General features: G+C 40.1%; 1 protein-coding gene across 12 annotated transcripts in view; it reads left to right on the top strand.

Annotated features, from left to right (window-relative positions):
* The window catches only part of LOC101946279 (leucine-rich repeat and fibronectin type III domain-containing protein 1-like protein), a 226402-nt gene extending 201213 nt beyond the window's left edge, over positions 1 to 25189 (top strand). For 11 of the 12 annotated variants that reach the window (XM_005311124.5, XM_042840489.2, XM_065571617.1 and 8 more), the window contains one exon: positions 23479 to 25189. In XM_005311124.5, the coding sequence (XP_005311181.1) occupies positions 23479 to 23992 (514 nt within the window). In that variant the 3' untranslated portion in view covers positions 23993 to 25189. Of the gene's footprint in view, positions 1 to 15033; positions 15093 to 23478 lie in introns of all 12 variants that reach the window. The other variant, XM_065571619.1, reaches the window with a different exon arrangement.
* Positions 25190 to 25531: the final 342 nt, after the last annotated feature.

The following is a 25531-nucleotide window of genomic DNA, read 5'->3' as shown; positions in this document are numbered from 1 at the left end:
TATAGTCCCATCAGAAACCTAATGGTTTTGTTTTTTTAAATATAAATAACTGTTTTTATAAGTCCTTGAGGTAAGGTTTACAGGTGGAATTTTAGGATTTGCACTCCTAAATCACTTAGGTCTTCTAGCCCTATGAAGACAATAAACATTCTGCTGTTGTCATGTCCTGATGTAAAACGCAAATGTTTTTCTGCATCATTTGTCATGGCTCATGGGTAGAAAGGTGTAAACTCAAGCTAAGGTTCAATATTATTAATGCTTTTACTCAGCTCTGAGTAGATAATCCAGAGAGGAATGTTGCTGAAAACATTTCCTCAAATGTCTAGTTCTTGCAGGGACCACAGCATGCGAATATCTGTCAGCTTGTATTGCTTATTTATTCTCTTTGTGCCTTGATGAAAACCTACCACTGAGTTCTCGGAAAATCCAGTTTTTGAAAATGGAGAGCAATGTACTCCATGTGGAGAAGTTTTAGTGCTTCGTTTCATGAGAAAAGCACTGGCATGAAATATGAACCTCAAACCATGAAGTAAATTACAGATAATCAGAGTAAAAACTATAAGAAGTTGGTTAGCTTCAGTGGGGCACAGGGCAAATTTTGGCCTAAAGTTCATAAGAAAAGTATGTTAATCTTAGACAAGATGTTGCAGGTAGGGGTTGTTTGGGCCGTTATTTATATCATACATTAGAATGATTAGGGAAAGGCCTATAAAAACTGACAGAGTGCAGATTAGCATTGCCATTGGATAGGCCTAAATCTCCAGTAAATAAGTATCTTTCTTTCACACTTCTTGGTTTAGTTAGTGATCTACTTTACGGTTAGTGCTAATTTTAGTAAGGGGCAAAAGTATGTCTGCTGTTGACTAGCTAACGGGGAGGTGATGATTCTGTATTAGCTCTTGAATCTGTGAAACACTAAACACTGTGAGCTGAATTCTTTGCAAATAATTCCCTTTGGGATACAAGAGTCATTTTACACCCTTCTTCATCTCCTGGAATAATGGCAAGTTAGATACTATGACATATTCCAAAACAACGGGGACAGTTTTAAATTATGCCTATTGAACTTTCTAAATCTTTAAAAATATATAAATGACTCATATAATCTCTTTAATAAGACAATCTGAAAACAGCTAAATTAATTGGTGCTACTAGATGGCCTTGTTCCTAGACAAGAATTCTTTGGAAGAATTTTTTTTTAAATGTCTTCGTACATTCCTTTCACATTTCACAGCCCAGATCTCTGTAAATTGAGAGGCTCAGTTTGGCAACAAAGCTATCATAGAAATTATGTTTCAAATCACAGAGCAATGATTCCAAATACTAAAATATAATAATCTATAGTATAATAGGCTTCTTAAAGACTGAAATTCATATGTTGTTCAGCTCCCACAGTGAGTAACTAGCATATATAGATTCTTAACGGAAGTGTTCAACTGAATTGATAGGGACTGGTAATTGTACTTTAATTCTGTATGCGTGGTTATCTGAGAAATTGTTACATTGTTTGTGCCATGTCATAAATGTTTATGTTTAGTTGCATGGATTAGTCGGTAGTGCAGAATAATGAGAACTAGCAATCTCCAAATACCATGCTAATCCTGTGTGTTCATGGGCCAGTCACTTAACCATGGCATGATCCCAGTCTGTGAAATAGAGATAATGCAACCGGTCTGTTTCACAGGAGGACGGTGAGGATAAATTAGTGATTGTGTGAAGATGTAGAGATCTGTATAGTTGTATATTCAGAGAGTGACAGTTGTTGGACCTTGTTGTAGAAATATTACAGAAAGCAAAAAGCTTCCTTCAGCCTTGGGCACAGGCAGTTATGGAAACCTGGCCCATTGTTGAGAACTCTGTATAATCAGCTTCTGCCAGACAGTTCTTGAACCACCATAAGCAACTACATGATGTATCAAACGTGTTTCTACTTTGTGAAGGTGAGCAAGGTCTAATAGCCAGCATATGCCTAGACCATGTGAATGGCAGTCACTATGGTAACTTAATTTTATACTGAATCATTTAAATAAGTCTTTCCCCTTCTCAGTCTGTTTCCTCCTACCTACTCTTTCACCTCCTTTATGTGCCTCTCACTCTTCCTTCTGGTCCTTTCTTTTGGTCTTTGTAGATACGTGTTGACATTTGTAAATAAATTAATTCGCATCCACAATATGAATGCAAGAAAGGGAGAAGAATGATGAATTTCTGTGGGCACAGAATCGTGGAAAACTAGAAGGCCCTGCAGATAGTTACAGCTCTCGCTCCCTTCTGCTTCTCCCCACATCTTGTTTTTCATCCAAGAGTTTATTATAACTCACCCATAAAAATGTACCGGACACTGGAATGTAGCACAGTCTCCACTGAGGCACACTACACTGTTATACACATTTTAAAAAATGTTTGGTCTTGTGTACATTACTGAAGTGGAGACTTTTTGGAGGCTTGTCACTTATTTTGCATATCTCTCTGTCTATTGTATAGTAACACCTACTGCTACAGAATCAGAACCCCTTCCATGTGAACTTAATAGCAACAGTGAAGTCCCTTCTTAGCTTCCTGGGGGCTTTAGGTCCTCTTTCTTTTCAGGGTTTAAAAAGTCTGATTGGGTTTCATTTTATTTTACCAGTGGTTGGTAGATTTGTTTGTTCCAGGATTTTATTTTATTTATTCCTTCTTCCCAGAAACATAGGGCAATAAATGGATGGTGAGGAAATGTAATAGAGGCCATTGCTTCTGATTTTGTTCTGAAAATAATGTCTGAATATGTGACAGAATTGGGTCCAGAATCCCTATGTGGAAGAGGAGTACCTTGTCCCAGTATTAAGCCACAGGAAGGAAAGCCTCCTGAGGCTTTTAGTTCGTGGGAGAGCTCTGTGCTCTTTCCCGATGTTCAGGATCTCTAAGAAATGAATGCTTATGGCTGCATAGGACAGGAGACACTCCTCTCAAGAGATTCTTTGTATGCAGCATTGTTGTAGCCGTGTTGATCCCGGGATATTACAGAAACAAGGTGGGTGAGGTAATATCTTGTAATGGACCAACTTCTGTTGGTGAGAGAGACAAGCTTTTGAGCTTACACAAAGCTCTTCTTCAGATCTGGGAAATGTACTCAGAGTGTCACAGCTGAATACAAGGTGGAACAGATTGTTTAGCATAACACATAGTTCACACACAGTTCAAGGGAGCATTCAAAGTGCTACTGTGATATCTGGGATTCCATGCTGAAGTTCCCAATGCTCCAACTCCCAGTACTGTTCCTATATCTCTTTTTTCTCTCTTCTCCTGACTCTCCCCCTTTTCAAGCCACAACATTTTCCCCAATTCCACCCCATCCATTGACTATCTGAAATATTGCACCATATTTGGTATAATTTGCATATAGAATCACACACATTTTGCATGACAGAGTTGCTGTGGTAATATAAAATTGTTAAATTCAATACTAATGGTATCATTTGGTAGTGTACATTAATAGACATAATCTGATGTTTTCTATTTATAACTAGTCCATTATCAAGTCCTGCTTCTGTTTCTGGGCATGGTTCCTCATCTTGCTTTAATTCTGGAGTAGGAGGCATTGTTACTCCAATGTGTTTAGGATTGGTAGTGTAGTCTGCTAGTCCTTAATCACATTCAGAGGGAAGGCCAGTCACTTTCCTGGCATGGTAGCTGGACTCATGGATGGTAGCTCGATGATCTGTTGAAGTATCCTGCATGTGTTAGCTGCCGCCTTATCACAAATTCCATGGATCCTGATCTAATTCATGCTATGCCTCCCGCAGTGATCAACAACTGAAAGAGAACACAAATATTCTTGCTTATCTCTTTTTACATCAGTAGATTCACTTCTGTCCTTCTCTCTGTCTGTTTCAGCTGCATAGCATACAACCATTGATTCAACACCCGTTTCCCATCCTTTAACCGAACCAGATATACTACTGATGGACTAGCCTTGTCCATGATACAGGAAAGATCCTCCCAACTGGCTTTTGGAAAGGACTTTTTATCTGAGACATACTGTACAAGTACCTGAACTCCCATTTCATACTCCTTGCCAGAAGTTTGGCCATCAAAATAACTTTTCATTTTTCTTTGGGCTTCCCCTAAATTAAGTAGCTCACATTTTATTTTTATATTTCAGCTTTGAATACATTTTTCACAGGTGAGATTTTTTATTTGTTTGTTTTGGCCTGGGTTCTGTTAACTGCTGTATTTTAGCATCTTCTCTTTTACTGCTGCTTGGATTTCTTTATTCTTTTCTGAGTCTCAGCCAACTTAGATACCTCTGCTGCTACATTTAAACTTTTTCTTCCGAAAAGCAGTATTAGTTGCTGCTGTTCATTTTTTCTTCTTCAGCTTACTAGCTATCCCCTCCCTCCCCCCTTTTTTTTAAATCATCAACATTCTCTTTAACACTTACACTTTTTAACACTTGCACCACCCCAAGCGCCACAGTGATTTTAGAGTCTGTGCAAAACTCCTTTTAGCTTCACATTCCTTTTCCCTAAATCACTCAGCTTCAGTTTTGCATTGTGAAATAGGACATTTTGCCCATTGTGACAAGCCAATGTATTCTGCAGCTTTAAGATTATCTCTGTGCTTTTTATACTCACTTCCCCCCAGCATAAAAACACCCTGAACCAGCCAGTTCCAATGAAAGAAGAGTGAGTAGCCCCAACCAAAGATAGACACTAAGCCATAAGTAGGCAGGTGGCTGGAGCCAGCAATTGAAGAAACCATATTTTGCTATTGATGTTCAGTATTCGATCAGTTCTATTTTTTTCTTCACTTATTTTTCTGAAATTGATTCTGTCTGGTTCTGAAAGTTCAGAATATACATCCCCATAACACTTTCCCCACTGATGCATATTTCTGACAAATGAAAAGGAAAATGTGAGTTTCATTTTTTGCTCTATCACTAACTGTGTTGCCTCAGGCCAGTCACTTAACTTGTCTGTCTGTTTCCCCTTCTTTAAAATGAAGATTAGTAACCCTGACCTACCCCCTAGACAATGGTGAGGGTTATTTAGTTAAGTCAGATTACTGGCAGTCCATCACAAGGAAGACAGCGTATCAAAATGAAATATTTGCTGTCACAATAAACAAGAGCAAACCCGTATTAAAAGAAATCAGTGAATACGGTGCAGATAGTAATCTGTCAAGAACATCAATGTTTCACAGAAATGAATATCTTTAAGTGCAGCTAATACAAATAGCCAATGAACTCATATGGGGGGCAGCTTCATACAGGTCTGCATACTGTATTTTTTATTCTGCAGAACTCCAAGACACAAACTTGGTGGGGTGGTGAGGGAAGAAGGCTACTCTTGGAGCAGTTTGTTGTATAGTCTTAGTTGTGCTTATATTGCAGATGATATTGTGAGGGTATTATCATAGCTGTGTCTGCTGAGTGCACCTTCTATATGTCAATGGTATCCTTTCAACTTAACCTGCATTCTCTCAGCAGTTCTAGCCCTGGTCGTAGGGATGTTTTGAGGCATAAGAGAAATGAAAAACCATGGATAGACCTTGCCTTGCCATATTAAAATAGGAGTTTTAACGTATAATTTCAAATTTTAGAGGATGGTGCTCATTGAAGGAGAGAGACCAGATTTAGAGACGTTCAGGAGCCATATATTTTATTTAAAATAAATTCTCTTGAGTATTTTAATGCAAATGTAACAAATTTTAATCTCCTTTGTTTATTGTGTCTTGCGGTTACTTTGTGTGTATGTGTGTGTGTGTGTGTATATATATATTTATATATAATATCTATCTATCTCGTGTGCTATACCTCCATACTAGGAGTTTCCAACCCTGTGAAATTGTCATATTCCCTGTGTCAGCCCACCATCATCATGAGATTGCACCAGTTTTAGGAAATTAAAACTCTGTTTCTATCTGGATAGTTTTCCAATTAATCTTCCATAACAGAATTTATTTCCTGCAGGAAGGAATAAACTATTGTATATTTAAATGTTCATTGAGGGTGAAGTTCACCTGTGTGCAAGGGGCCAGCTCATTTAAATCCCTCTTGTGCATAATCTTTGTGCTGGCCCTCTGCAGAGGGCTAAATTTCATGCTTATTACGTATTTGAATCTATCTGGACTAATTCATCATGTTTAATGGAATTAATTTCTTTTAGGTTCTTTTTCAAAGACAACATTTTGTCCAGATTAAGTAAAAAGTGCATAGATGGGTTTTCAAAATGCATTCTTAATCAATCTCCTTGGGGCGGCATAAAACGTAGTGTGCTAAAGTGACTTTTCTATGCTGTGTGATGGACATGTAGTGGCTCCCTGACATTACACTACTGCACTAGCTTCCCTATTTCATATAATTTTAATGATGCTCATTGAAAATAATTAGGGGCTGAAAGCAAATGATGAAAATGCGTCCAAAAATATGCAACTCTTCTGACAGTGATGTTGACAGCAACCAAGGGCCTGATCCTACTCAGGGCCGGCTCTAGACACCAGCAAAACAAGCAGGTGCTTGGGGCGGCATGTTTGCAGGGGCCAGCATTCGGGCCATCCTTTTTTTTTTTTTTACTCACTTCCTCCCCTCTCACAACCCTGCAGAAGCCACGGAGCAGCTGAGGATCCAGCATGGGAGCTGAGAACCCATGGGACCCTGGGAGCTGTAGTTCCTTGCCTACCTCCCTGCCTAAAAAGCCAGCCCTGGAGCAGGGAAAGAACTACATTTCCCAGCAATCCCTTGGCAGCTATCAACAGGAGAGGGAGGGGTAGGGTGTGAGGTAGCTGAGCCATGCTGCAGCTTGCTGTGAGTTGAAAGGGGTGGCACTGTGAATGGGGAACAAGGGTGCCCAAGGAGTAGGCAGCTTTGCCCCAAATATCACCCTCAGAAGACTTCCCCAGACTGGATTAAGGATACTGGTGTGACCTCACCTTGCAGCTCCCAAAGAAGGAATTGGGTGGACTAAATGGACAGTGCCCCTCTCTATCTGAAGCCTAGCAAGGGAGGTACGTGGATCCCACTAGAATTTAAAATGAAAAGTAAGGGAGGGGAGGCTCTGGACCTGGGCAGCTTTAGATACAGTACCAGGCACTTAGGAGGATTTCCACTTCTGAGCCATGGAAGCAGAAATTGACTTTTCCTTTCCAGATATAGCTAATATTCAGAAAGGGAATCTAGCACCTGCCTTCCAGATTTGAACACCCTCAAAATTCAGGAGTGCTCAAGATCAATTCGGGCAACTGTTACTTCATTTCTCCCAAATCAAATATACTGATCCACTGTAACTTGCTGCAGAAAAAGTAGGATCAAATTGAGCAAGAAATGCTTCCCAGTGGTTATTAGGACTGGAATTGCTATTTTCAACAGCCATTGCCTTTTTTTTTTTTTTTTTTTAGTTTTATTTGTTTAAAAGGAAGACAGTGATATTGCATTGGCAAATTCCCCATAGAAAGAGAGAGTGGAACAAAAGAATAATAAAGGCACCTCAACTTTTCCTCATTTATGTAGGACAGTCTTATAATATGCATCCAGATATCCTCCAATCACACAAGCTGAAAATTGTTCCACTTTACTGCAGTTCTGTAACCATATGGGAACCAATCCTGTCTGTGTTCTGTGCACATCCAAAATTCCTGCTGAATGATCCGCGCTGGGACAGCAGGATGGTGCAGGTTGGGGGGAGAGCCCAGGGCTGGGGTGGCGGGGATGGGAGGAGGGCACTGGTGGGGCGGAAAGAGGGGAGCTCAGCGCTGGGGCAGCGGGGGAGGGGGAGCAGCCAAAATTTTTTTTTTGCTTGGGGCAGCAAAAAACCTAGAGCCGGCCCTGATCCTACTTTCTAGCATTTTTTTTTCCTAACACATAAATAACTCTAGCTTGAGTCCCCACCCAGTTGCCTGGGAACCTATGGGCACCATTGATAGGCATTTTATTTACCACTCAGAAGCACAGTGATCAGAGAGTTTAAACATGAAAACTTTATCAGGAAGAGGGAAGGGAAATGACAGGGCAACTTGTTTAAACCTTAAATCTTTACTGTTTCTACCACTATAGCCCCAAGGTGCATGAAATGAGCCATGAGTGGCTAATGGGATGTTGTCACCTTCCCAGCTCCCCTCTCACAGTTAGTTGGTCAGGAAGCCCCAAGGAGATGCTGGGTTCCGATTGCCAAAGCAGCTCTGGGAATCGACTACTTGACCAGCTCTAGTGGCATTCAGCTGTGATGCTGGGTTGGGGAGGCTTCAGCAGAGTTCTTAGGCAGATGAAATGTGGGGCTCAGAACCCTTCAGATCTGCTCCCCACAGAGCCAAGCAGCTGTTCTCCGTACACTCAGCCCTCAGCAACACCAGTCACAGCTCTCATTTAGTGGGCCAAATTGCTAATTTGCTCCATCATTTGATGGTGATTGGTTACTCTCACCTAGGTGTTGCTAGTGACCTGGATCAGCTACTCTGCTGTCTACGGACAGTTTCTCAACTAGGATGAGATTTGCTGCCTGGCTTTGTCCATACACTGTAGTTTCTGGTGTAGGATTAGATAAACTGCTGTGCTTTTATCATAGGATACAGCTAATACTTTTAGCTCAGTTCTTTTAGAAAAAAAATAGTGCTATAAAGAACAGTACACAGAACCCTTACTATTTAACAGACAAACTCAGCATCAGACTGAAATCAAAGACTATCTTTTTCTCTTAATTTTGCTTGGGGCCTCTTACCCAAGCACAGCAAACATTACTCTTCATCAGGGTGACTCTGAACCCAGTCATTGTCCAGGCAATACCCAGGTGGTTTACAACAGGGTCATCTCCAAAATATCAGCACCAAGTACAAAGTATAGCCAAATTATTCCCCAATTTCCCCCCAAACAATCCACAGGTAATATGTAAATGAGGCACTGCCTCGCTCAGTCAACTCCCCTTGCATTCCAGCAGGTGACAGCAAAGAACAGCGTTGATATGTAAATCAGGTACTGCGGAGAATGCAGTTGGTATTTAAATAAGGTATTGCCTCACTCCGTCGGCTCTTGCAGGAAATGCCAGCAGAGAGCCCACTCACTTACCTTCCAGCTCTTGTAGGCTTCAGGCCACAGGGCTTACCAATATAATTGCTTACATTATGCACAAACTAGCTCTACCTTTCAGCATAATTCTGTCCAAAATAGCTGTGTGAATAGAAAGTTAAGTTTAAAACCACATAAATCAGGAAAGTCTCCTTCTTGCCCCCCCCCAACTGTGCGCCACTTTTTTCTTACCAGATCCGTTTCATGTTGGTTATTAATTTCAGAGACCAATTATTTCTCTGTGTGTTAAGAGGATATTGAAATTATGCCTTATGTTAAGTATCAGAGGGGTAGCCGTGTTAGTCTGAATCTGTAAAAAGCAACAGAGGGTCCTGTGGCACCTTTGAGACTAACAGAAGTATAGGGAGCATAAGCTTTCGTGGGTAAGAACCTCACTTCTTCAGATGCAAGAAGTGAGGTTCTTACCCACGAAAGCTTATGCTCCCTATACTTCTGTTAGTCTCAAAGGTGCCACAGGACCCTCTGTTGCCTTATGTTAGATACCTGTACTCACAGGTATATCTTATATATTGATCTTTGACTCGTGGGTCAGTTTGCAGTGCCTTGGCAAACTCTCATTTTTTCCTCTGGTGGTTGCCATCTTGTGGTCCAGAATCTAAGCTTTCATGTGCTCCAGTTCAAACAGGAATTAATTCAGGGAAGTCCTATGGCCTGTGTTATGAAGGACATGGGACTTGATGATCACAGTGGTCACTTCTGGCCTTATCTAGGAATTTTATAAGCTATGAATCTGTGTAAAAAAATAAACAAAAAACCCCAAAAGATATTCTCCCTCATGACTGCAAAACAAACGTTGCAAATATGATCCATGTGTAAGGCCAGGTCTACTAGTGTGGATGCAGATTATACTCCAAAACTGTGCTTTTTACTGATATATTTTATTCCAGCCTCCCCCCACCCCCAGCAAAAAAAGTTATAATACCAGCAAAAGTGCAGTATAATTGCATCTACACCCAGGGCTTTTGCAAGACTGCTATGTCAGTCAGAGATCACACTTCATCACACCTCTGACCAACATAGCTATGTTAGCCTAACTGATGCCGTGATCTCTGTATGAGTCTGCAAACATCCTAAAACAATACCTCTAAGTGAACTGCCCCATTCATATTAATTGGTGATAACTGAGAAATTTAATAACAGTTAATGGTGTTGCCATTTACTTTATTTCACTGCTGATCACAATACAGAAGAAAGAAAAGGTCCAATCAGATCATGAAGATCTGCGTAGTGGATGGTATCTCACTTTGGCAACACAGATCAGCAGAGTCCGGGAAGAATAACATCATTTGTATTTTTCCAGTCTGACTGCTGCTTTGTGTATACAGTATTATACATACAGGCACAAGATGAGATGTGTTGCGTTACACACCCAGAACGTCTACTTATGTCGCTGAGTGCACTAGGAATCCAGGATAAAGTCCGAAAGAGAGCAATTACAACCTTGCAAAATTGTCATGTGTATCTACCCGCCTGGGCGCACACAAGCTGTTCACCATCCTTTACCATGATGACATGGAATAATGTGAAAACTAATTATATTTTACTTGCACATCAAAATGATAATTGCTTATATTTACTGGATTATTATATGCAATTTCAGTGATGTTTTATTTATCATTTTTTTCACTCTCATTTGTATTTAAAATATACACATGGTGAAAGCTAGCTTTCTATTGCCACATGCTTCTAAAGGGAGCAACATGGATTTACACTGAACATTGGTTAAAAACAAATGAACCATTATATCAAGAAGGTGTTTGTTTTACTCTAGAGAGTTACTTGTAAATGTTTAACTGAATGTATTATTCATTTCCCAGGTATCATGTCTGCTTGATGCATTTTGTTGAGAATTTGCAACTCAGCTACTATGTTTAAAATGGCAGTTGCTAATGGTGCTCAGCAGGATAGGTGTAATTTGAGAGACGATTATAGACTAAAATTGTGAAACATAACAGTGGTGACATGAGTACTGTTTTCATTCATTAAGCAGAAGGAGGCCATAATTACTTCAATTCATATATACCACCACTATGTATGCTATAATGAATACACAGTGGTGTTTACGGATGCTGCATGTGTATAGGAGAAAATTTTTCAAATGTTTCTAAGTCACTTAAGCACTTTTGACAGTTTTACCCTATATATTATGGACATATTAAGCATTAAATGTTCAGGAAGTAATTCTTCTATTGGGCTTCAAATTATATTTGCATAACTGTGCATGCAATCAAGTTATAGCTGAAGTCTCCAGTGGTTTAACATTTGGAAATGCTTATTTATTATAGGAAATGCTCTAGTTCTCCAATTCTTTTACACTTAAAATGACTATTTTAATGGCATGATAAATTTCTCCACGCTCCAGAATACAGTACTTAGTGCACATTCCAATTGGTTTTGTATGGTTTCGTCTGGGGGGAAAAAATCAATCAAGCTTTTCACTCACTGGTTCATTTATTTTCTGAGTTTCAGTGGTGTGCCTTTATAAGCAGGAAGATAGATATTTTTCCCTTAAAGATTTGCTGTATGATATTTCAAGCTAACATTGCTTTTGTCTGTGTAGTATATAATATTTATATTATTTTCTAGGCATTGATATTTTATGTAATGTCCCTTCTGTGACATTGAGACAAAACGTGTTACAATGTGGCTAAAAGTGAAACCATTTTCAATGTAACACATGTGGTTTTGTTAGAAACCAATTTATTTGGATTTAATCCATATAGGAACAATTAAATAACATCTTTTTTAAAAAGACTAGCACACACATCTATTCACCTCCCTACTCTTATTTGTTACATTGAAAATGGTGTGGTGTTTGCTATGTTTATGCTTTCTAGTATATCATTTGGAGGCAAGCCAGTTGTGTGTTAGAGAAGAAAGGTTTGGAAATCCTGTAGCCTGAAGCCTAGTAGAGAAGGGAGGTAAATGAGTGAGAGCTCTGCTGACATCTTCTGGAGAGCAAGGGGCGATGACTGAGCAAGGCTGTATCTTATTTAAATATCAACTGTGTTCTCAGTACCTCATTACGGTATCATCTGTGTTCTCTGCTGTCACCTGCTGGGAAGCATGGAAGTCGCCTGAGGGAAGCAGTGCCCTATTTATATATTTACAACTGTGGATAGTTTGGGGACATTGGGGTGCAGCTTGGCTAAATTTTGTACTTGGGGCTGATATTTTGGAGATGACCCTGTTGGGAATCACCTGGGCAATGGCTGGGTTCAGGATGACCCTGACAGAGACTGGTGGTTGCCAAGGTTGGGCAAGAGGCACTGGACAGAGTCAAGATTCAAGTAAAAAGAATGTGTGTGGTTTTTGGTTTATTGCAAGTATTATTTCTCACAGAATAGGGAGTCTGGTGGGTCTGTTAAATCACGGGACCCTTTTCATCTGGAAGTGGAGAGGTGCGAAGTGTAGTTATCTCGTTTGGTTAGAACTCAGCTGCAATTCCAATCAGATGGACAGTAAAAACAGAGCCTGGCAGCAGTTCTGCTCACCTGGTCAGCAGTAAGTAGTGCAAAGCAGCAGCTGGGACCACCAATAACTTCCAGCAGGAAAACAGCAGGTGGAGTAAAGCAGCAGTGGGGCCCATCTCCAGCAGGAGAGAAGTGGACTGAGAGCAAATGTGTGGACTATGGTGGGAGCAGCATCAGTCTAAACTGTGCAGTAGACTCTGGTGAAGCCACCCTGTCCTACCTGCTGAAATAATTCTAGCAGGACAGGTGGTGAAGCCCAGGATGCCTGTTTGTTTCAGGAATGAAGGCTGACATTTGCATACTGTTACAGATGCCTTCATCCAGGCAGCCTCTTTTAGCCTTTGGCGGTGAGTGAAATAGGGGAACAACTGAACAAGAGCTCAAAAGCCCCAAAATTGGGATGCAAAAATTTCAGCGAGAGGAACAAAGATTAAAATAAAAAAATAGAGTAGGGGCTGAAAAGGTCAGGAAAGAGGCTCAAATGTGTCAATGGCCTTGGTACAAGACTCTCTCTTGTGGGGACGGGTGGGGGGAGGAGTAATGTGATTATTCCATCACAAGGGGAGGGACACCATCAAAATAAGGATGGTGATCACTGATCTATGTGCAAAAACATGTAAACTAGTTTATAGGAGGGATCTGCAGATGTGGCAAGTGAAGGTGTGCAGAAAGGATGCAAAGGGCATTTGTTCAACTATATTTTTAAATCTTGTTTCCATGCTTTTCTCAGCAGACTTTGAGAAAACTATGCTGTTTCCTCAATCCTTTTACATGATTCCTCTTTAAGCTTCTATTTCCTACCAGGTCCACTAGCATAGCTAGTAGGTGATTATGCTTTATTTGTATTAATCTGCTATGTGACTCAATGAAGTGTGGTGCTTGCTAAACCATTGTCCAGTAGCATCATGTGTCCATTTCTTGTGTGTACCATGGGGTGAGGTGTCAGGAATGGCTTGTCTCATGCTTTAAGATAGCAGCAACTACAGGTACCCAAAAGAAAAATTGCAGTACAAACTAATTTTTAATGTACAATATCTTTTCTCTGATCTCAGTGGAACAGCACATTCCAAAATATGATGCTGTACCTCTGTTATAGGTCAGAAGAACTCAGGTTTTTTTTGTCATGGTGCAAGAAGCAAATGATTAGTAGTTCATAAGAATTTGACTTACATTTTTAGTCAGTTAGAAACTGGATCTCATATCATCAAAGGCAATACCTTCCTAGGCACCGAATTTACTCTCTCATATCCAGTGATCATCTAACTTTAATTAGCCACAACTGCATGCTATAAATTAGTAGATGAATCAATATTTAATAGTGATGTTTCTATATAGATAATTGAAATACTATATAGTGTGTTAAAAAGCTGGTAACATAAACTTCCTTTGTTTTTATAGAGCAAACATAAAGATTAAAATAGCAGTTCTCATTTATTATTAAGAAAGGGGTAATATACCATAGATTAAAGAGATGAACAGTCACTCTTGAGGAAGAGGTGACATATTGCCTGATCAATATAGCAAACATTATACTAATTTTACATCTGCTGTATGAAAAGCAGTACAATTTAGCTACAGTATGCATGCTCACAATTCTTTCACTATTTTTGTGCAATGCAGTGTACAGCTTCAGAGGTTTGCTTTTTTTAAAATCTGAACTTTGATTTAACTCAGTGAATTCTGTCAGCAATATTATACCTCTGTGCATCACTCAAGTGAGCTGTGAAATCCCTCCTATCTATAGACTTTGTGTGGTGTAGGCTGAGGGGCCCACCCCAGCAGTTGAAATTGAGGCAGGGAGTACCTGCTTCACCACATTTGACCAGAAGAGGGTGTGACAAGGTCACCAGACCTGTAACAGTGAGATTTTCAAGCGTTCAGAACTGGCTTGTCTCTATTGACTTGAGTGGGAGCAGAGTTAGGATGAGGTTTTCAAAAGTGCTCAGTGTTGGCCTAAGTATTTTAAATCTCAAAAAAGTCATAACAGTCACAGAAAAGTAATGTATGCTTCTCTCCCTGACACAGAGTGTGAAATGATAAATGTTTTTTGTTGAGCATTAGCACACACACATTGAGGATCTTGTCACTCCTTTTAGTGAAGCAGCAAAATGGCTGAAGTGGTTTTGCAGATTCACTAAAATGATGGAATACAGACAGTCCCTCTCTGCTCACTGGAGAATTTATAATAATATAATATAATATAATATAATATAATATATGGAGATATACCTATTTCATAGAAGTGGAAGGGACCTTGAAAGGTCATTGAGTTGAGTCAAGTCCCTTGCCTTCACTAGCAGGACCAATTTTTTGCCCCAGATCCCTAAATGGCCCCCTCAAGGATTGAACTTACAACCCTGGGTTTAGCAGGCCAATGCTCAAACCACTGAGCTATCTCCCCCCCCCCCCTTTAAGAAGTGCCCCAAATAAAGTTGTTTTGATATGAGGTTACCACCAATGGAAGTTGCTGGATTTACAGCTTGGAACGTGTGTTCTTTCCCACAGAACAAGTATAGCCTAGGCAGCAGCAGCTTCCCTACGTTGATCCATTAGTGAGATGAGAGGTAAGGTTTTTTTGCGTGGCTTGTTCAGTTCTTGGCATCTCTACTTAGACTGGCAATGAGAGGGCTATTTAATGCCAGTTGTAGTGTTGGGTTTTGATACCATAGAAGCAAGTGGTAACCATAAACAGCATTCTTACTTGTCAGGTTTTAGCTTAATAGTGTACATAATGCCACTGGAATCTTAGGCTGTTTTTTATAAATTGTAGTCTGCATAAAGTTATTCTAAATCACAGTCTTCGCACTCACTGTTTATAGACTTTTGTAACTTAAGTCATTCTGCAACTGTCACATCATGATAGAGATTTCTGACTTTTAGTTGTGCAAACGATCCACATCCAAGACGTGTCTACCTGCAAATGACTTTGTGTTGCCAAGCAAATGTTGTATTCTTTCTGTCTCAAAGACCAGATATGATTTTCCTTCATTTAACCTTCAGTGTTGCTGGAAATAGGACGACATCCTTCAAAAAGGCAGTCAATGGGGGTTATTTGGGTTCTTCTCTTTGCTCATGTAGAGGTTCAGAAGAAAGCAGCTACCATGAAAATCAGTCATTCTTAGCTCTTAGAGTTTCAGCTTTTAACTCAGTTAAGTTTAGGAATATCAGTTCTCCCAGTTCTGCAATCTGTTTTTCTTCTTATATTGGACCCTGTATTCTGTTTCTAGGGAAAATATATATGATAAGTTCACCACACAATTATGTAGGAGGCCAGACAAATGTCTGGATTCCATAATCCCTTGCAGTTTCTTAGGTGCCTAAATCCAGCGTTTAAGGCACCAATGCGTAGCATTCACAAAACTCACTCGGCTTCCACCTGACCATGTTGGCACTTACGGATCCTTCAGTGGGCATGTGCAAAACCCCTAGGTCTTGACACCACCGAGCAGATTGGGGTGCTAGCTTGTGCCTAAGCCATGGTCAGATTCTCACACTAGGTGTTGCTATGTGACCTGTATATGAGCAGATAGGTAATTTGGGGACCAGCAAGCATGCACCTAGGTTGTAGGAGACCCAGATTTGAATCCCCACTCTGTCTGATTTGTAGCATGGACTTGAACCCAGGCCTTCTGTATCCCAGTTGAGTGCCTTAATCTTAAGTGTATCGGGGGGTGGGGGAATACCCTTGTATTGTACCCTTCCTGTGGAAGCTGTTACATTTTGTATAAATAATGAACTAGTAATTGAAGCAGGGTCTCTTCCACATCTCATCAATCTCTTGATTTTTCTCTCTCTCTCTCTCTGTCCCAGTGAATATATAATAACTTAATACAAAGTGAAACAGCTTCAGCCAGCAAGACTGAGAAAGACTGTCTAGAATACTCAATAAGCCTGGTGGTTAGGGTACTCACATGGGAGGTTGGAGAGGTGGGTTCAAATCACTGCTCCAAATCAGGCAGAGTAGGGATTTGAAAACAGGTCTCCCACACTAATAGGGTCGGGGTCTCTGTCTCACTTTTGTTTGTCATGAGAAAGAGCCGACCTGGCTTAGGTGCCCAACTCCAGGAGAGGTTTTGTGGCTGTGAATCCCAAGTGGAGATAGTTGCCTCTCCCTTTGGATGGCCCACTGGCTGTCTTAGGTGGCTCTCTGCTCAGCCTGCTGGCTTCTTAGGCCTTCTGAATTCCCTTTCTCTGGTGACCAGGCTCCTCATGTAATGCATGAGGAGCCTGGGTGCCTAATTCAGGGGCTGAGGGTTCCACTCAGCAGCAGGGCACCTAGAAGCTAGGAATTGCAGTGTTCAGCAACACCTAAGTCCTTTACTGGGTCTAGCCCTACTGTGCTTTTCCACTGTTTCTACCTTATCCTGAAAAGCCTTATTTTCCTATATGGAATTGTGTGCAGTGTTAAACTGGTGACTGTACTTACTAATGTGCACTTCTCAAATTGCATCACTAATTTCACTATTCTTATTCCCTATTATGGGTTATTTATTCATGCAACTGTTTAGTTCATCTTTGTGTCATGGCACTGTTTGCTTCTCTAACTTCCACTCATTCTACCCAAGTGTCGTTCTTTCTGAGACAGCAATCTTTCCATTACAGAGAGAGCATTCAAACCTAATATCCTAGGATGCTGTTTCCTAGCTGTCTAAGATGTTCAGGCTTTTTTGGAGAAGGAAGTCCCAATGGGTGCTTTTGTTCTGTAGTCCTTGGGATTTTTTATTTAACTGTAATAAGGATCAAACACTGCGATTCTTCTATTGAAGAACACAGCACAGTTTGTCTGAAAATGAATTGGAGCCACATGAGGATGAGTCCTTTAGGCATCCGCATCGCAACCCCCCCTTGTATAATCTTTTCCTATGCCATGGTAGTGGGCAAGGAAGTTTTATTTTCAGCCATAGCATCATCCAGACCAGAGGAACTCTTCTGAATTGCCGCCAGCAGCCTCAGCACAGTAACAGTTTAAGATTTAATGTTGTTAAGAACTGTCAACTTCTTTTGCACATATTCTTGATCGTACAGACGCGCCCCGGGTTACGCAAACCCGACTTACGCAAATCTGGACTCACGGAAAAAGTTTTTGGTTTTTTGGTTGGGTTTTTTGCGTAATTGTCGGGTATACATTCCCGACTTACGCAAGGTGTTCCAGAAGGGAACATTTGCGTAAGTCAGGGAGCGTCTGTATTTCTTCCATGCAGGGAGAAATGTACCTTCTATATCAGTTGGTGTTCAACCAGTTTCACTTACTGAGTAAATGGGTATGCTCAGAGGTTGTGACCGTTTGTGTTGACATCCCCCAACCCCCACCCCCTCTTCCTCCTATCCTGTGTCTTATTTTCTTGGATTTTCATTAAATCCTGAACTCAACTGCATTGCATGAGCACAGCAAGATGAGATTACCACAATCCTGCCCTGCCTAAGGAGAAAATTCACAACCAATTGACGTCTTTGACAGGAATGTGAACCAGGGTCCAAGGAACAGGTGCTGTGGTCGACCTTCCAGCCAACGTATCCATTCATGACTGACCAGCCAACCAGTGTTCTAAACAAATCATCACAAAAGCCATATATCTCCCTCCTTTTCTCCTGTCTCTCCTCCGCCTTGTGTCTGTCTGCATGTTAAAAACACAAGCGAATACCCTTTATACATTAGGACTGAAAGTAAAATTAACCTTTTCCTTTTCATCAAAGAAAGGTTGTTCTGAAAATAAGAGACTGATATTTTGCCTCCAAAAGGAGAGACTTCAAAGATTTTTTTTGTATAATCACTGGTTTAAATGCTTGTTTTAATTTCTTGCGACTGATCAATAAACTTTAAACTTTAGAATGAATGCTTCTGGGTGTTTGTGAAGAAATCGAGTAAACCAAGGCCTCTGTAGAACATGCCCTCCACACTCCCCAAACCTTATAACACTGTTTAATGTTGGACTGTGAAAGAATTTATAACACCGTTAACTCTTCTGACCTTTGAGATCAATACAGCAGTGCTTATGAACAATTTATACATTTAGAGCCATGGTTGGATTTCTCTGAGAGTGTACAACTTCAGAAAGAGCAATTCCTAATCAGACAGTATGGAGGGACAGTATGCTTTGTCTAAAAATAAATGATTTATTCAACAGACTTGAAACTAAAATTAATAGTTTTGTCAATGTACAACCAATAGCAAACTAATTTCCAACTAAACTTTCATACAAGTAAAGGTAATAAGCAGTGAGGCTCAACAGGTAGTTAGCATGAGACAAAAATCATCAGCCCTCCTGAGGCATTAAAAAGAAAAGTAGCCCAGCAAAGTACTTATTTCCCAGAGGTATGATTATCTCACGCAAACAGAGTCCTGCAGTTCCCTTATTGCTATTGTGAAATGTCTTTCATGTGAATTAAATTATTTAAATAAATGACTTTGATCATTGAAAGCTGCTAGTTTGAGATAGAATAATTCCACTCAGTGGTTGATATATTGCTCTAACCCTATTTAGAATCACAGTATGCCCTAAATCTAAATTCTTTTATCACTCAAATTGTCAAGGATTATATGCCATTCATATTACATTTTGCTGCAAACCTATAACACAAAGTCTATGCTGCTTAAAATGTTAGAATATACTTGAGAAAATGTCAGCTCCATAATGATCATGTCTGTTTTCACTTTAGTTTGACCTGCTAAGTACTCCGATACCATGGTGATGAGTACACAATACAGCTAGAATATGTCTGTGCACCCATCATAGCTGACTACAAGAACATGTTACCACTATTCATCCTTCTCTTTTCTAGCCATTGCTGTTTGTTATTTAAATAGGCCCACGATGCGTTAAATACCTTCAATTATTATTATAATAAAACAATTTTAATAGCTTTTATCACAATAATTTATAAAATAAATTATTCAATTAACTGAATAGCCAGTTGTCCATATATTAGATTACCCTAAACATAAAGATAACAAGCCAACCTTCTAGACACTGCAGCACCTTCAAGAAAAGGGGAGGAGACTTGTCTGGATTTTGTTCTGACTTTCTAAGAAGCCAAGGTAGCAACTTTCCCTTGATGCATGTCTGTAACTCCTTATCCTGGGTGTTACTTGTACACGCAAGGAACACTATGGCTCTTCTAGTTTAGAGCTGGAAATGGTCTTCAAAAGAACTGGCACATCTCAAATGTAGTATTAGTTGTTGTTTATTTAACATTTGTATGTAGCACCACAGGACATAAAAATGCCATTGTTTGGAAGTATCTGTACTTGTTTACTCCACATCTATTAATTTAATTACAAAGAATATAGACGTGCTTCATTGGCTGCTAACCACTCCATTTTTCTAATACGCTACCTACTGTAAATAGCTTTTAACACTAATTAATCAAACTTTAACACCAACCCATTCACAATAATGGAGTACAAAAAGTTATAGGACAGAAGAAAAAAAGCAGCATTAAAGACTGCTGAATAAGCCAGATAGTACAAAAAATTTGATTAATTAAATATGTTACTGTATCTGTAAGTACCTTAATTTGTTTGCTAACAATCTCTGTCCAAGATGGGAGTGTTGGTAAAGGCTGAATTCTAATAATTCTTGATGGCTGCTTTTAGCATAGTACTTCCTGTCTGTTCCTCTTGTTCTTTATGTGGCTTTCAAAATAACTTTATCAGAAAACTAGTGCATGTCAAAGACAGTTTATTTTGCTCTTCAATATGCTGACAGTTTTGTCAAAATGTCCAGGAAGTTTAGAATCTATCTTCATTCTGGAATATGCTCAAACACAGAATTTACTAGTATAGGAGAAGTATGACCCTCCAAGCTATAATCACCCCAGAAAGCCCCCAGAAGTCAATGGCAAGTGAAGATGCTTGTTGTCTTGTCATATTCAGCCCTACATTGTGAGGAGGTGGAACTCGATGGTTACACTGATTTGCTGTTTTAGTGAACTAACACCTAAAAAAAAAGATAAATATCTAAAAACTTGCTGCTGGTCATTTTTCTTTTCCAGCTCATATATATAGTAATTTTAGCTGCAAAGATTTTCAAGGTAAACCGACTCCCTTCTTAATTACTGAGTTCGTTCTTTCTTTCTTTCAAGACAGAGCTTGAACATGCAGGTTTGTTTACATAAAATAATTTGCCATGAAGCATACAACTTTTTCATGCAGTCCAGTGAAATGCATTAGTTAAGTAAATGTAAAATTCTGTAGCATGTTGGAAATAGCTAACAATTGACTGCTCACAAATACACATTAATTTTGAGATCTGTAGAGACATAGAGAACTAAGTAGAGAGTAACTAAGGCCTTGGCTACACTTACCCGCTAGTTCGGCGGCTGGCAATCGAACTTCTGGGTTCGACTTATCGCGTCTAGTCTGGACGCGATAAGTCGAACCCGGAAGTGCTCGCCGTCGACTGCGGTACTCCAGCTCGGCGAGAGGAGTACCGCGGAGTCGACGGGGGAGCCTGCCTGCCGAGTGTGGACCAAGGTAAGTTCGAACTAAGGTACTTCGACTTCAGCTACGTTATTCACGTAGCTGAAGTTGCGTACCTTAGTTCGAATTAGGGGGGTAGTGTAGACCAAGCCTAAGTAAGTAGAGAACTAATTAGTTTATGAAATCACTGCTACCAAACTAAGTGAAACCTAAGTGAGAGGGGGAGTGGTTTTTTGCTCCCTCTGTTTAAAACTCTGTTTTAGTTTGTTTTTTGTTTAAAATCTACTTAACTCAACAGCCTACCTAACAACAAACAAACAAAAACAAACAAACAAACAGGAAAAAAAGATCTCTTTGCAAAGGGGCAACACACACCTTTGCCACTTAAATTCAAAGAAACTTCCCAGTCCACTTCTGTAGGTCCTGTGAGACAATCTCCCACCAAAACAAGAGACACAAGACATGACATTCCTTACATTTCTAAGGTTACAGACAAAGTAACCTTGCATGCTTTATACATCAAAAAGTATCAAAAAAGGGGAAATATCCAGAGAATTATTTTTCCTTTGTAGGTACCTTATGATTTTAATACGTTGGTGCTCTCTAAATATATCTGGACGCAGACAATAGCATAGTGCTGCTCAAAATAACAAAAACACAAAGAAAAATAATTAATACAGAGACACTTCCCCCCAATTTTCAGTCAGCTGTACTGACTACAGTATAATATTCCTTTAACCAGAACATATTTCTGGTGTTAGGTGGAAACTATATTAAGTTTGCTTACAGATCCAATTATGCAATGGTGTATGTTGGATTCTTATTAATTTTCCAACTTGTCACCTGGGCAGCAGTTTATTTAATTTTACAGATAACAGTATTAACTAAAAAAAAAAAATACTGCAGATGTACACTTTTTTATGTAATGATTAAATTATAGAAGTTATAACAACGTAACTGAAATTATAGCAGTTGCAGGCTTGTATGCAGATGTTCTTACTGGGCTGAATGGGGACGATCCTTCTAATTTTCAAAGCTGAGCATGTTTAGACTAGTCCACAATTGGCTGGGTGACCACACAGGAATAGCCTTTGCTTTATGCTGCTTGTTTCTTTATAAATGCTGATCTTAACTCTGTGTGTGTGTGTTTGCGCGCAAGAGCAGAGGATGAGGGCTCCGGCTAGGGATTTGGGTTGCAGGAGCATGCTCTGGGGCTACGGTGGGGAGAGAGGACTCCGCCCAGCTCTCTCTCCCCGCAGTAGCAACTGGGCTAGGGGGGAGAGGCGCCCCTCCCCTGACCACGGCAGGTCTGGGCTGGGGGAGAGGCTCCCCGGCCGTGGCAGGTCCGGGGCAGGGTTCGGACCGGGGGAGGGGCGCCCAGGCCGCGGCTGGGTTCAGGCCACAGGGAGGGGCACCTGCGGCAGGTCCGGGACGCGGCTGGGTTTGGGGCGCCCCTCCCCCAGCATGTCCAGGGGTGAGTTGGGGCTGGGGGAGGGGCACCCTGGCAGCAGGACAGGTCCAGGCTGGGTTCAGGTTGCCCCTCCCCCAGCCGTGGCAGGTCCAGGGCTAAGTTGGGAAGGGGCACCTCTCCTACAGCCGCAGCAGGTTGGGGGCTATGATATTTTGGGGCCGGGGAAGGGGCATCTCTCCCCTGGCTGCAGCAGGTCCCAGCCGGGCGGGTTCCCTGAGTGCTTGCATAGTGCTAAATCAGCTGCTGCGCGGCCATGCAGCTTACAGGGAACTTGTGTGTGTAAAAAGATTTTTACATACATTACTGAGACAAATTCTTAGTTGGTGTTAATTAGTGTAGCTTGATTGATTTCTGTGGAGGTGTGCTAGTTTACAGTAGCTGAGAAAATATATGTTCATAGCCTAGAGGCAGTTGACCTGCAGTTTGAGATCTGGTTTTGATTCGTGCTTCCATTAGCTCACTCCCTGGCACTTCAATGATACAACATGTAGTAGAGTTATACTGCCCTGCTTTGTGATCATGTAGATTTCATACACTAAGCAAGACTGGCTCTGATCAGTACTTGGAGGAGGGACGTCAAGGAAAGAGATGTTCATAGAACATGCTCATCTGTTACATATTAGGTGGCTGCTTTTATTTTCTCTGCTATGGCAAGTCTCTTCCAGTTCAGGTTGCATTTCTTCTTCCACATCTTTACTTATTCTTTCTTTTTTTGAAAAAGGGAAATTATATTTAAAGTTCACTGTAAAGTAACATTCAGGTTAAGATTGCACCACTGTTTACAATTGCTATGCACCAGAACTCTGCAAGCTTGCATCACAGGAAATTTAGTTACTTACATGCAATAATAACAAACTTGCGCAGGTGCAAATTCCTTGTGCTATTTACTTTGTAGTATTTCTCCAATAATGGGGGAGAGCATGTATTGTGCATTAGAAGCCAAAGCGGGAAGAAGTAAAATTACTCTGTGGACCATAGCTTTGAATTTCTTGACCAGGCAAAGCATTTTTCCATGGTGCACTGCATTTCAGGCATTTATTTTACCCGTTTTCCCTTCTAGGATGATCCCGGCCATTAGCAAATCCTTCTTCCTGACTGATCTGGTTGCAGGACGTGAGTATGACCTTTGTGTTCTCGCTGTTTATGATGATGGATTGACATCTCTAACTGCAACCAGGGTGATTGGGTGTGTGCAGTTCACCACACAAGAAGAATATAAGCAGTGCCGCTCTCTTCATGCCCAGTTTCTTGGAGGAACCATGATCATCATTATTGGTGGAATAATTGTGGCTTCTGTTCTTGTTTTCATCTTCATTCTTCTCATGAAGTATAAAGTCTACAACAATCACCACAAAAATAAAAATACTAAAGTTAATAATGTCTGCTCTCAGACCAATGGTAGTCAGAGTGGGTCAATGTCTCATTCTGCTTCCAAACTCACAGAGAGACGGGCAAGTTTGCATCAGGAATGCTCAGGAACTTCCATCAAAGGCAAAACTGTTGTAGATTTGGATTGTGAAAGAGTGACTCTTACTGACACAACCTTTTTAACAACTGAAGCGTTATCTCAATAGCAATGTGACAAAGCAGGACACGCCACACGAGCCAAGGTGGTATCGCTTAAAACATTTTAATGCGAGTGGTTGTATTTTAAGCTTCACTACTATTGTCTATTTTTAAGATCAGATGGTTTAAAAAATATTTTTTTAATCTGTAAAACAGTTCCTGCATTCTTAACTATTTTTGTTTCAATATATTAAATATAAAGTGTGTGATTTACAAGATTTTTTTTACTGTTTCTTTTATAGCATACACCTGTGGTATTGAATCAGAAGCATAACTTTATTCTGACTAGGTTTGTCTTTAGTAAAAATGCACTATTCAATCATTCAGTTACCAACTGGCAGCAAGACCAACTCTCAGGAACCTCAAACTTCTCTGATAGTAGAGTCATTTACCAGTTCAACTACCGAGCTGTTAATGAGCAATGAAATGTTATAAAAAGTTCTCAGCTTGTTAATCCTGAGATGTTCATCAGTCTATGTGCATTGTATACATGTCATCCACAAAAGAAAAAGCTAATGGTTCCTCCGTGGACAAAATACTACTCCAAATAAGGAAAAGAAAATTGAAGGATTTTGACATCATCTCGCACTATTCACTGGTACGGAATTGCTGGCATATATTGTTTGCTTTGTAAAGGCTGGTATTATTCAAGACTGTGCCTTGAAGACCCTTCTCTTTCTTTTCAGTTAGGTTTACCTCACCTTAGACAGGGAGGAGCTCCCACTTTTGTCCTTCCTAATTTAAGTCTTCAGAAAGCTACTTAAATTAGAAATGGTGTGTTGTGCACATCTTTGCCACACTGGAAACTGTGTCCTAGTCTCCCACTCTCAAATTGTTTCACGTGTCAACCAAGTTAATCTCTCTCTTTTTGGTGTGTTTTTAGAGGGAGGACCCACAAGTTAAAGCTCTCCTCTCCCAACGTGCATTGCACTATCTCACTGTGTGGCACTGCATCTTCAGATAACATTGATAACCAATCTCTTATTTCTGTAGTACTGCATGAAGCGTAATGTAATTGGCCAAAGGATTAACTATGTAAATGTTTATGTGCAATTCATTTTAACAATTCATATTTAATAATTAAATCTTCTTTTTGTTTAAAGGGGTACTGTCAGGCCAAAATGAGTCCCAAAATTAGGTTTTTGTAATGACTTTCTACAAAACCTAAGAGCAATCCATGAGTTTAAATAAATTGTTGAATTAAACAGCATTCTTCTGCACTGTTCTAGCATGTGAATTTGAACGCAAAATTACTAAAAAAAAGAAACCCTACATAAATAAAACTGACTAGTCTCTTTTTTGTTGTCCAAACTGAAAGAAATGATGTGATGATAAGGAACAACAAGAAGGAAGGAAATTTCCAAAACAAAACAGTTTAAATCTTTAAAAGGATTGTGTCATCATTGAAAAATAAAAAGAAATCCTTATTCTAACAGTTTCTCTTTAAACAACCAGCAATATTTCTCTGGTTGGATCTGAAAGCATGGGACAGGCAAAAAGATACATTGGACAGCTTTAATTGCTGTCAACATTAAAGTAATATATTT

The sequence above is a fragment of the Chrysemys picta genome, chromosome 17 (assembly GCF_011386835.1).
Source record: "Chrysemys picta bellii isolate R12L10 chromosome 17, ASM1138683v2, whole genome shotgun sequence".
In the NCBI taxonomy this organism is placed as follows: domain Eukaryota; kingdom Metazoa; phylum Chordata; order Testudines; family Emydidae; genus Chrysemys; species Chrysemys picta.
Note: the sequence above shows the minus strand (reverse complement) of the source record. Positions and strands in the feature narration are given on the sequence as shown.